Source organism: Plodia interpunctella, chromosome 21 (assembly GCF_027563975.2).
Source record: "Plodia interpunctella isolate USDA-ARS_2022_Savannah chromosome 21, ilPloInte3.2, whole genome shotgun sequence".
Classification (NCBI taxonomy): domain Eukaryota; kingdom Metazoa; phylum Arthropoda; class Insecta; order Lepidoptera; family Pyralidae; genus Plodia; species Plodia interpunctella.
In genome coordinates this window covers 3,990,000-4,004,095 of record NC_071314.1, presented here as the reverse complement: position 1 = coordinate 4,004,095, position 14,096 = coordinate 3,990,000, and the positions used below count along the sequence as shown (strand labels likewise).

At 33.6% G+C, this 14,096-nt stretch overlaps 1 protein-coding gene across 2 annotated transcripts; it reads left to right on the top strand.

Moving 5' to 3' along the window:
* The first annotated feature begins 3,520 nt into the window (after window positions 1-3,520).
* Window positions 3,521-10,501, top strand: LOC128679263 (alpha-tocopherol transfer protein-like). Of its 2 annotated transcripts, XM_053761381.2 has the most exons (6): window positions 3,534-3,730; window positions 6,203-6,356; window positions 6,653-6,770; window positions 7,210-7,344; window positions 8,059-8,272; window positions 9,470-10,501. In XM_053761381.2, exons 1-6 carry the CDS (start codon window positions 3,568-3,570, stop codon window positions 9,622-9,624), a joined length of 939 nt encoding a protein of 312 aa, XP_053617356.1. In that variant the 5' UTR covers window positions 3,534-3,567; the 3' UTR covers window positions 9,625-10,501. The 2 variants fall into 2 exon arrangements, with proteins under 2 accessions (XP_053617357.1, XP_053617356.1); XM_053761382.2 differs by lacking the exon at window positions 7,210-7,344 and having other exon boundaries at window positions 3,521-3,730.
* The last annotated feature ends 3,595 nt before the right edge of the window (window positions 10,502-14,096 follow it).

Sequence of the window (14,096 nt, the reverse complement as noted above, 5' to 3'; positions counted from 1 at the left end):
GTAATTAATGCTGATGTTTATTAGGAAATATAATTTCTTACAGCCTCTCAGCATTCGAGGCACGTAATACAATTATACGACAATAGAGTTTAAATTACTTCGAGCTCCTACACAAGATGTGTCTCACAGAATGAATATTAAAAATTGTTATATTGTAACATTGGATTTTGAGTTTTCAGATAATGGGGTGAAAGTTGAAATTGTTTAGGGACGAAAGTAATATTAAGCCTTGTATATTAAGTAAAACGTATAAGCTCAAGAATGTGGGCAACATAAACTTGGATTTTGGACTGTTAAAATGTTGGTATTGTGTTAAAGAGTTGGTAAACGAGTTTACCAACTCGTTGCTTAGTACAGCCTTTTGTTTTACTGCAGGCAATACTATGGCATGTGATTTCTTGGCAGTTTATGTGAAGGAAAATTTATAGGTCTTTAAAAGGAATCCCATATCGTTCTAAATGCGAAAGTAAGTTTGTTTGTTATCTGTTCAATCTACTCGACCAATCAAAATAAATTCTTAATTAATCTTGAAATTTTACATACAAGTAGTTTGAAGTACGGAGAAGGTATAACAAATAACCAAATATAACATAGGATTCCGTTCATTCCGGAAAATCTGCTCCTGTGAGAAAAGCACGCGAGTGGAGACACGGGCGAAAGATAGTTGTACCTATATATTTTTATATAAGCATAGAATGAAAAAAAAATGAATAAAAAGAAGTGGTTAAAAACTACCTACATATTTATTAGACGTATATAGAGCTTATCATTGGGATGGTCTTTTTTAATATAAAGATAACTAGCGGCTATTCACTCTGCTAAAATCTAGATAAATTACACACCTAAACAGGAACAATTATAATATATAAGGATAAGGATACCTACGTAGCGAAGTCACTGGGTGGTCGTATTTTTCATAGTTAAAAAATAAAAGTATTTATTCTTGGCTGCTAGGTTATGTGAATATTTATAGACAAACGCATTCGTTAACTTATTGGCACTTGTTATATGAAATGACATATACAAATACGTAGGTACTTATGCATTCTGATAAATATTGTTTTTTATTTGCGGTCTATGGGTCCTACTTAACAAGAGCGTCTTCTACTATCGCCCTTATCCAGATAACTATATAAAACTTTCGCCGCGAACTTAAACCTCGCGAACACAATAAATTTTTGATGAGTTGTTACAAAATTGTGAATATTTCAAAGACGACTTAACCGATTCTGATGCCCCACGAAACTTGAAATGAAAATTTTGACAGATCCTACATACCTTTTAAATTTCATCAAAATCAGACGAATGGTTCCAAAGTACATACAAAAAATGTAGTAAATGCTCCAAGTTGACTTGTAGATTGAAAGTAAATAAGTACCTATTTATACAAAAAGCAAAATAGGCTAGTTGACAAATTTTTATTTTGATTACTAATTGAAGAATATTAATAGAAACACCGGTGAGAAATTTAATGTGATAATAACAATGCATTTAAAAATATGACAAAAATAAAATCACACATTTTTGGACTCATCCAAACGCTCCATGCGAGTTGACACGAACAAGGTGACGTCACAACTTGCTGTTTATTCGACAGCTACATTAAATATTACATTTATGGTGATGGTTCATAATAAAAGTTGTTAAACAATTTTGTTTTTTTATGATGGTTGAATTTGTCTTTATATATTCATACTTTTTGAAAATGAACTATCAATAGCTTCGTATAATGATCCAGGTGCATTGTTACAGTCTATGAAATATCCCAATGATTACGATCATTGGGATATTTCATATATCTATTTTAACTATATTATACCTTGTCAACTACCCTGTTTAATGTCATTTATAATGATTATATCATATTAATTAATCGTATTAATTACATGATTTACAAGTATGTAATATACATGTCAAAATATTCATATTACATTTCAATAGCGAAACATGTCAGTTTGATTTGATGACTTTTATTAATTGCACTAACGAATTGTATATTGCTTGGTTGTCATACAAGTTCCATATGAATGATTGTTTTTGGAATTTAGAAAAGTATTTGATTGACTTATGTAGTAGAAATAACTGAGGTTTGGTTTCATCAGTCAATTTTGACGTCAACTTTACCCTGCGCAAAAATTGTGTCTGTAATCAAATCTTGCAAGTTAGATTTATCCTACTTCCAGTTGTCCTACAAAGTTGAAAATTCCCACGTCGCCGCTTCAGTTTTCATGACAATGCATTACATTATGATGAGTATCGACTCCTAACGAGGGAACTCCTCAACGGTTTAGAGCTCGAACATATATTTTTGTCAGGTGTTAGGTATATGCCGGTTCTGGAAACTTAAATGTAGTTTTGAAAAAAAAAACATTCCGGTTTAACGACTCTAGGATTTATCATCCAACAGATCCTTAATTGTTTCTAAGGCAACCAGGCGAGATGTTTGTATAATAAAATATGTGAAATGTGTGTTTAAATGCTTTAAAATAGAAATAATAATATAAGAATTCAATGCGCAATTCATTGAATTCTTATAGTAGTGTAACACACTTGTAGTTTGATGTCTCTGATTCCTATTTACGGCAGAAAACTGAAGAACCCGGCATGACAGCTGCTACTCGTGCGGTCAACTTGATCTAGCTAGGAATCTTGAGTCCATGTAGTTTAATTACCCGTACGTAATTAAACCGGCACGTATTTCGCTTTTATTTTATAAGGGGGGTAAGCCTAACTATGGCCTACCCATTCCAACAGTGCTTAATGCTATTTGACCTTACATCTTTTTACATCTGATTCGTTCGATTCGTAATATTTTTAAACTAAATAATCTATTATGTAATAAGATAAATTACGAATTGGCATGTTAGGTATAAATATTGTTATGTAAAAGACTGTCAGATGCCAAAATTGACGTTTGGTTGGCATCACATCACTCTCGCATATTATAGTCTCGGTAGGTACAACTGGAATAATTAATATAAATGAAATTGTCAAGTTTTACGAAATAAGATACATTTAATAAGCTTGGAAACCATTCTCATAAGCATTTAGAGATAATAAAATTATAATACAACTAAAAAGAATACTTGGATTATTATTCCTTTTTAGTTGTATTATTATTCAAATATAAAATCAGAATTACCTAATATCATGATCACTGATTAAAATGTCACGTGAGTTATATAAAGCAGTGTGAAATAATAACTTTAATTTTATTATTAAATTGTAAGTACATAACAAAAAAAAATACCTACAAGACATAAATGAAAACTTAACATATTCATTGTTATGCAACATAATTTGTATAACCTCATGCTGCCTAGGTCTTATGGTAATTCGATCCAAGTAATGACCATGATCGTAATACCTATAAATAATTGCTCTCTTTTTTACGCAGTGCACGAGAAGAAAAATAAATAGCAAGTACCTACCTACATCATTAAATAAAACTAGTATCTTATAAAATGGTAATTACTTAGACTACAATAATTATAAACTTGAGCTCTTGAGTAAAATCTCAAGAGTATTTTTAGTTCTATTCTAGTATCCGTGAGCATCAGTGTCACAATGGAAACCTTGCCTACAAATCCCGTGTTGTTATTTCGTCCAGACACATTACAATCTGTACGTAAACTGAACAATTTTGAAGACCCAAAAAAATTGGATGAAGCCATAGACATTTTACAAGAATGGGCGCGCAAACAACCACATTTCGTTGTTAAGGAATTTGGTCAGTCATATTTTTTGATATTTATTTTTAAAAGTTGAGGTTAGTCTAACCAAGGCCAAGTGTTATTATTTAGATTTTTTTCTTAGTAGTTTTTTATTAGAAGAACAAGGTTATTTTCAAAGTTGACGATATTATTTTCTTTTTCTTTTTACATTTCTTGCCCTTTTTACTGGACTTTTGTAGCCACCAAAACGTGGCTATCCCTAGACGTAGACTACAGATGAGATTGAGTTGATGTCATTCGAGAAGAGTTCCTTTGAAATCCCTAGCCACAGGTCAGGGATTTGAAAGGAATTCTCTTGATTGTTCTTTATTACAGAGGTTTGGAAAGCGATTATTAATTGGTATAAACAAGTTTGTATGCTAATTTTTGTTAGTGTTAGTGGATTATTTTTGTCACTGGATAGTTTTTCTATGTCACGTATAACCTTCCTTACGTTCCCCTATACTTTAAAAGGATATTCAATGTTATTCAGTAGATGTTGAAATAATTTCTAGATTACGTGTAATTAGTAAGTCTTGTTATTAGTTCATTCAATCGTGGGAACCACGTTAATTTAGTAATAAGAAAGACATGGAACTGACGTCATTGAAATTATTCTACTAGAAATTAATATTTTCTATTTAGTGTCTAAACGTGTTTTAAATTGAAATAAATAAATAATTCGTTTAAAAAATTACATATATTCGCATTCAACGCGAGACATAAAAGTCATATGTGTGCAGTAAACCGTTGAGGGTCGTTGATTCACCTCGTTGGAGGTCGATCCCGGGTGCAACATCATAGCTCTACTTATTATCATAATAATGCAAATTGAAGCGACGGTAACAAGGTCAACTCTGAAGATCGCCGTATTCTTAAATCTTTACTCGAGAAATAAGGTAGATAAAGGTTAAATAAAAAATGGTAAAATCAAATAGGTACACCTTCAAAGGCGATGACATATTTACATCAATACTTTAAAAATACTTAGTTAATGATATTGCGAATTTGTATATATGTATACCTACATATTTTATTATATTTAGTTCGCTAATTGGCTGAACATCATACAATAAGATTATATAGATGCCCGTTTCAGTTTCAGAGGACGAAGTACAGGTTTAAGTTTCACTTCTGACTATCGAGTCGATTCAAAGTGAGACGCAGCGAACCAATCGTATTGCGGTGGTTGTTGTTGAGTCACAATAGCGCACTGTCATTGGTTAGCTGTGTCTCAATGCGAATCGACTCGATGGTGATATGTAAATAACAAAGTCGCTCTATGCTCACAGAAAACTTTAACTGTACCTTTTAATGTCGAGGTGAAAATGCCTTCGCATAGAGCATCACATTCCGACCCTGATAGACCGACAGACAGACGACAACTAAAATACACTAAAATATACTACCTAATTACTGCTTAGGTAAATGTCCAGTCAAATGTTAGGTACCTAATTACGATCCTGACATTTGACTGGACGAGGCTAAAAACCAGTCCATTTTCATAATTAGTAAATTATATAAAATGAAATACCAACACAAATATTCAAATAAATTATGATACAACTTGTGTAACCTACCAAATATATATATTAAAATAGTAAAATTAAACATGAATACAATAGAATCAAGTAGGTAATTAATGCAAGACAGAAAAAAAAATCTAATTATGTAATACTATTTGACATGTATCTTGTTACTTAATAAGCAAAATAGTTTTGTTTCATACATATATATTAGCTCTAAATGATTTTTTTTTCTTCTGGCAATTATCAAAGTCCTAAAACGCATTCAAAACTGTGTTTTTATCGTGTTCTAAACCGAACTTGTACACGATAAAAACAGTTTTGACAGCTCATAGGTGACGACAGCATTCCGAGGGAATTCAAGTCAGACATACGGCCGGTCGTATATTCAAAAATTTAAGAATGTAAACTTTGAGCTTCAGGGCATCACAGCTGGGAGTGGAATTCACTCTAATAATTAGAGAAAAGACTTCATTAACATCTCGGTGTTTAGTTACATCTCATTTAACTGACACTCTGGCGTAAAAACATTGTAGTAAATTAAATTACGTTTTTCTTTGTAATACTTTATTGTACAAAGAACACATGAACAATACATACACAACAATAAGATATACAAATACAATGACGAAGATATATCTTCCAATCATCCAACACTATATTTACTGAATATAATATAGGTACTATTAACCTATTACATCGTCTTTCTTAGCTGTTCTATTCGATGCCAAATTTAACAATTTCGTCCTAAAGATTCGCAGATCATAAGTCAAACGCTTCCTTGGTTGTTAATAAATGACAGCAAACTGCGAACAAAACCAAAGACAAACGTCATAGACAAAAAGTTTTCTTTTTCCGTACCTAGGTTAAAGCTTGCGAGAAAACCACAGGTCTCCCACTCTTTCTGCTGGAAAAGACCCAGCAGTGGGATAGAATAGCATAAAAAATGTATTTTTGTTGCAGATAGAGACTTTTTAGAGCGAATAATTATATTTAATAAAGGCTTGCTGGAACGTAGTAAGACGAGGTTGGACAAATATTGCACGTTGCACAATTTGATGCCTGAATTTTTCAGGCCAATTCATATTATAAATGACTTGAGCAATTTGGAATTCATGTAAGTATTTATTGATATGACATCACTTTTTTTAATGCAATCTATACATATTATAATAAATCTGTAAGTGCGCGATGTCTGTACATGGGACATATAGAAAAATCATTATTGGGGGTCTTTATGGGAGTAATAAAAGCCAAAATACTTAAAGTAAGTCTGCGTCGACTTCTTATTTATTTCTTTTCTTTCTTTCTTTACTCATAACAATATCTTGTAATATCACTCGACTAGGAAACATAATCGGTGTGTGATCACCGTGTGTTAGTTACTTAATTATTATAGTTAATTTATTACAGGAAAGATGCAATCATGCCACAACTGACTCCTGAACACTACAGAATATACATTTTAAAGAACACTGGACAGCAGTTTACTTCAAAAGTCTTACTTGATTATTACATACGGCTTGTAAACGTGAGTATATTTTTATGCTATCCCACGTGAATGCATAAACTTTGCGTAGTTGGTATGAATGCTTTTATTTACCGTAATGAAAAAAATCTGCAATGTATGCCGAATCCGCACAGCGGTCCGCGATAGTGTGTTTGCATAATCATAAAAAATGCACTGTCAAGGCAGTTTGCATACCTATGTAATATGTCACATGTCGAACATCAATAAAATATCCAAAGTAATTATATTGAGAACTAGCGGCCTGTCCCGGATTCGCTCGGATAAAACCATAATAAATTATTATCTCACACTTTCTTTTTGAATAATACTAAGACATTTAAATTTTTGACAAAAAGCATATTTTTGAAGTTTTTTGACTTCAAAAATATATTTTTTTACTTCAAAAGTAAAAAGTTAAATACCTACAAGTAAATAATTCTTACTTTGTATGTTTTTTTAGTTTTGGCAATATGCTATGAGATATGACTATTACGCAGGAGTTATATGTGTTTACGATGTATCAGAAGCTAACTTAATGGACTTAGTAACTAGCATGAATATGACCTATATGAGGCAAATGTTAACAGTTATTATGGTAAGTATTTTATATAATAATATTTTTGTGATAAGTCTATACAACTGTATAGACTAATCACAAATCAGTTGGTGATTTTATGTATCCGACCTCGATGGTTACCATGACCGTCTGCTATTTGGAGGTCCTGGATTTGATTACCAGAGCGGGCAAATATTTGTACTTGCGATCATAGATATTTGCCTGCGGATATAGGTGGTTCGTGCCCGTTTCTTGTGTTTGTGTTCATTCATAAGCTTAGTGCATATTACGGGCTGTTGAGTGTTGTCCATTTTTTTTGAAGCTCAGGTTTAGAATTTTATGATTGAGTAACTAAGTCCTGGGGGGTTTTGCTCCCTTGGGAACATCTGGAGGAACTTGTAGAGAAATGCTGTTGAGAACAAAGGTCTACACGTACAGTATATCATGAAAGACATATCTTTACGTGTTTATGGTTGCATCCGAGGGTGAGACGACACGAAGTCTGGAGTCAGTGAGATATTTATAATTTGCCTGTAATTTTTCATCCGGCCGCCTGCCGGAGGTCAATTCTTTTGGGGATGTTTTTGTTAAACTGAGAGCTAACAAGGCTATATGTCCTGTCGCTTCGTCTGATTTCTATGAGAGTATATGGAGTAGTCATATTCTAGGGCGAAACAACATGCCACGCGTAGGAAGACGTGGAAAATGTATAACGATGAAAAAAAATTATCATAATAAATATTATGTTTTCAGGAGGGTTTCGGTGCCAGGCTGAAGGCAGTTTACACAGTCTCCGATTCCAAAGTTGTGTCAACACTACACGACTTAGTAAGACCATTATTAAGCAAAAAACTCGCTGATAGAGTCCATGTTTTGAATAATATTAATTTACTGAAGGAGAAAGTTCCTATAGATATTATGCCAGTTGAATACGGTGGCAAAGAGAAACCGCTGGCTGAGTTACATCGTGAGTATATACATACGTGCACTGGCTTGGTTCTATATATTGCACAGATAACAAGTTTATTTGTTAGACAAATTATAAAACGCTTAGTTTCCATTTCGCTACAACTTTTGAATGGCTGAATCGTAATAAAAATTAGCTATCAAATAAAAAAACTACATCCAAATCGGTTCACCCGTTGATGAGCTGCCACGTACACAGACAGACACACTTAGCGGTCAATCTTATAATATCCCTCTTTTTTCGTTGAGGGGCGGTTATAAACACTGAAATACCACCGTTTCAAATAAGTCACATAATTATTAAGAAACACTCGTATGACAGACTCAAAAACACTCGTAAACAACATGTGTTTATCGTTCGACATTTATTATTAAATTTATGCTTAAATATAATAAACACTGTGAACAAAAATATAAGTAATAATTACACAGGAATTTCATATTTCTATCACCCAAACATATGCTTTGATCCCGAGGTCAATTACATTTTGTTACTATATTATTTGTCAGTTTATTTGATGAAAACAATATTACATTTTTCTCTGTTTACCTATATATTACTAGCCGCTCTCACCCCGGCTTCGCTCGGGTAAAACCATAATAAAAAGCCATTGTCACTCCTGAAGGTTTCACCTATCTCTGTGCCAAATTTTATCAATATCGGCCCAGAAGTTTTTGAGATTATTCATTACAAACAAAAAAACAAAAATATATTTTTTTCTCTTTGTATTAATAGTATGGATAAATAAACAGAGAAAAACATATACGACGTACAATGACTAACTGATCCATGGATTTAGTAAGTACTTCGTTGTACGGAGTACCTACTAATTCCATGGTTCGTGCAAACGAGGCAACCCCAAGTACCTACTGACTTGATGTCATCTGTCACGCGTGTCAATGATGCCGAATACACTTTCAAACTTTACAAGATTCGGCTCATTTCACAACTAGTTGGTAATGACTTGCTTATCAGTCCCTTAATTGCTTCTTACATCCACGGTAAGTCCAGAGAAAGAGTTTCCTCTTTCTCTCGGATGGTTTATATTCCAGGGTTGACTACTAACAACAACAAGTAATTTTGTTTGTAAAAGTCTTTATTGCACGAAGAAAACACACAAAGAAAGCAGTAAAATAAAAAAAAAAGACGTGCACAAATATTAATTATATGTTGATTTTGGGTGTTTGTTTGTTTCAGAAAACTGGCTCAATGTGTTGACGTCGGATGATCAATTGGAATACATGAAGAAGATGTCTGAAGTCAAAACTGATGAGTCATTGAGACCAGCTGACAAGTTTAACCAGGATTACATGGGAATGGCTGGCACTTTCAGAACTTTAAATGTAGATTAACAAACAGACACTTAAAGAAATACAAAAAGTCGAGTCTTTAATGCCGACTACACACTATCGCCGAACTTACATAGATGCCGATGCGATGAATGAACGTTGGGTAGTTTGTACGAGAGAGCTTTTATTTACCGCAATGTAAAACAGCAATTCCAATCCAACCATGATTGACGAAGTTTTTGCCGATAGTGTATAGCCGAAATAATAAACAATATCATCGGCGACAAATCAATTTGAATGTCTATGGTGTGGATTGTAACAAAACAAAGTTACACAACACTAACGATAGATGGCACTTTCAAAAGCTAAATCGCGATGTCAGTATTTTCAAAATTGGAAACATTATATACATATACATTACTATCGGCACCACGGGGCATACATGTAGTATAATAATTGGAGACATATGAGGCAAAAGCGATAAGTATAAGTATTATCCTTTGGACAGAGATAGGGTTAATACATTTTTTTTTGTGGGTGGCAACCCTAGACAGAACTATGATAAATTATAAGGTTTTTGTTGCTACATATATTTTTAAAGTTAGGTATATGTACAATATTTTTATTAGATACATTTATATACATTTCCTCACTGCCACTTAAAGTTATCTTATTTGATATGTAATATGATATTTGGATTTTGAAATAACAGACAGGCATTTTAAATGGAATCTCAATGCGGCAATAACAACTTCCGGCTCTGTCTACCCCGTAAGGGATCAAGGCGTGATACTGTAGTACTTATGGATGTGTAACACAGAAATACTTTTCTTTTGGGAAGACTGGGAATAGGGGGCATTTCGGGGGTAAGGTTGTACCTACGGACCATAATGACACAATAACTTAGTTGTAAGATCAAAGGTATCTATTTTAGTTAAATAAAGTTGTATGTAACTAGATTGAGTTTTAATTGATGATAAATAATTAATGAATAAAATTCAAAACTGTTTTATAAGAAGACCACATCCATATTTCTAACACGAAGAAAGATTTACTTGTATATGTGACTACAATGCCTTGTTGTGTAAAATAGCATATATTTATTAGACTACATAATAATAATTCAACGAAGTAAAAATTATCAGGCGCTTAATGAAGCCACACACACGCTATAGAATATGACCCTGTAGAATAGGACCATCCATTTCCTCCCGTTGATGTCGTTCCAGATGAGCTTAGCAGCTGATAGGCAATAATAGCATTCCCAAAGAGGGACCCGGTTGGTGAAATAATCCTCTTGTGGAAAATCGCTAGGTGTCAGTATATTTATGCCTTTAGGTCGCTTGAATCTAATACCAGTGTTATACAGGGTGGTCTACTTGGAGGTAAATATTGTTGTCAGTTGTTGCATGAAAATTACTTTGTGTAGATACGGCAAATTGATTATGGAGCGTTTTACGACGGAACAGCGTGTTTTAATTATTGAAACGTTTTAGAAACATAAAAAGAATGTTTCCCGGTCGGTTAATTTCGAGAAACGGTGAAATTGATTGGCCCCTAAGATCGCCTGATTTAACAGCTCCTGACTTTTTACTGTGGAGCTGTCTAAAGCGACGTGTCTATGCTAACAGGCCAATGAACCTTCAGTGATTAAAACAAAATATTCGAGACACAGTCAATGATATAAAGCAGGAAATGTGTGAAAATGTGATGAAAAACGCGATGAAAAGGTTCTCATCTGCGATGCTGCTAGATGTGGACATTTGTCTGACAATATTTTCCGTGTTTAACTGCCGGCCCTAAATACTATACATAACAAGGAATACTTGATAAATTTTATATTTCATGGAATAAAATTACAAAACTAAAATGTATAGCTGTTATTTGGCCACCCTGTATAATCACTTCTATTTATATATTTTGTATAGACAATGTCGAAGTTTGCATATCAATTCATGATGCCAAATAAATTCAGGTTATTAAATAAAGGCCAGAAAGACTGGTTCGTTGCATTTGAATGCGTTTTATTGGATCTAGCTTGTTGTTGTCTGTACTGGAAAATTTAATGCGGAAATTAACTTTACTTATTTTTAGGTACCTATTTACTAATAAGAATGTTTTTTCAAACTAGTCAGCAGGTATGGATGACAAAGACAATTTGAGCTGGTATACCTATTTTATCCCTCAATGGTTGTATCAATGGTACAGATTAGGCACAAAGCAAATTTAAAAGTTGTTATGGGATACTAACCCAACTCTCAATTCAAGAACCCCAGGTCCAAATGAAAGTTATTATATTCGTTGATTCCAGGTCAATATACAGGTCGAGATACAGGCTCACGCCTAGCTCGATGGCGGGTTGGCTGAAAAATTAACATACCGGCGGTGCACTTTTGTTTATTGTAATAATTTAAATTAATTTAATTTAAATTCATTTAATTTCATTATGAAACTGTCAATAAATAAAAATATAAAAAATATTATAATTTTAGTAGAAGTCGTCATAGGTATATTAACATTGATTTAAATACTAGCCGTGTTATCCGCGGCTTCGAGCACAGTAGCCAATGTTTGACCTCTGGTCATTACCCATATCTGTTCCAAATTCTATCACAATCGGTCCAGTAGTTTGGCCGTCATAACGTGACGGACAGGGGACTTTTTGCATGTATATTATTAGCACAGAAGATAATCGAGAAGTTCTGTGATTTATTCGTATGCAGTAGTTAGGATGTATGGATTCAATTTTGAAGTGCTGTTTGTTGTTGTAGGTATACCTTTATAATTTTGTGATTAGTGATACCTTCAAATACCTACATTTATTTACAACTAGCTGCTGCCCGTAACTCTGCCCGTGGTAGCGAAAGCGTTCGGGTTATTAACTGTATAGGTTGTTACAAAATACCTAAGTATATAAATACGTAGTGGTAAGACACTGGGGCTACTGGGAGATACAGTGGGCCGTTGAGTGATGTCAATTTCTTATGTCAATTTATTTATGAATGGATTTTTCTGTAAAAATCTAAAGTCAAGGCCGTAACCGTGTAGGTACTCATTCCGGCACCGCGCTCACTTCCAACGTTACGGCGGACATCGATTTCTATGTTTACGAAACCCCGCCGGACGCATAGCATAAGGCATTGGGCTCAATATACGATAATAACTTAATACTACTTAATACACGACAATAAACATAACATTGCATTGCATTTTGGGCCCTCATATATGCCATAGATTAAGTAATTACTGGGTCAAACTAGCAGTGATATGCATATGTTAAGAGGAGTTAGATATAGTCATAACTCAAACAACTATCTCTGAACCGATCTTATATAAAGTGTGCCATTATGGTTAAGGGATGTCTCGTGTGATTCAGCACACGGGGTTCGAAATAATTACGAGTATTAGAAGGTTCACTTTTTAACTATATGTCGTGTTGGATATCGCTTGGCCGGAGAGTTCATTTTAGTTGGCTGCCAGATCTCTTGTACAGAAGTATATATTTTTTGTGCATTGTACTATTGGAGTATTTTTAATGAAGTACCTGAAGCTACATGAGTCCAGCCAGACTAATAGGTAAGCCCAATTATTAACATTGGTGTCAGATTTTATGGTGATAATATGATTATCATCCTATACGCCCAGAGCCACGTCTTCATGACATCCTCGCATCGTTTAGAAAAGATAACAAAATTTAGTAGGTACCTAGTTTTGTCTCAAATAATATTATAAATGCGAAATTAAGTTTTTTGTTTGTTTATTCTTTTGTTTCTTACCTCTTCACGCTCTATGTGCTCAACCAATCTTCTTGAAATTTTGAATATAAGTAGTTTGAAGTATGGATCATACGATACTTTTCATCCCAGAAAAATAACTGTACCCGTGGAAAATTCACGCGGGCGAAGCCGCGGGCAAAAGCTAGTTCTGTATATTTTTCCATACAACTTAGAATACTCTTCCTGCTTGTTTCGCACCAGTGCAAAAAAAATAATTCAGTGAGAACGATCCCTAACAATGTATCACTGTACTGATTACAAACCTTGAATCGTAGCCTCGAATATTCTAATACATAATTCAAACTAGTAAATTGAACTAAATATATGGCCATTTTATGGCAATAGCCTTGCAATTGCCATAAAATGGCAATGTTATAAAATTTGTTAATTTGATTTTTTATTTACTATACTTTATGTAAACTATCTTTACCTGTATCTAGGTAGGTATGTCATTGTATGACGATCCCACTGCATTTACCTGTTAATATGAATATAGACACATAAATAGGTTTCCGCAGAACTGTTTGGGAAAAACTAGGCAAATCCTGGTCGTAAACCCATCTCTATTATAATTGTAATCGCACTAATATTATAAAGGCGAAGTATCTTCGTTACTTTTTCGCGCTCAAACGGCTAGGCCAATTTTTATATGAATATACTCGTACATAATTTTTATACCGAAAGCACGAGTAAGATTTGGACAAAAAGTCAATGGCGCTTTATAAAGTAATTGACGCTACTATGACTAAAATTATTCTT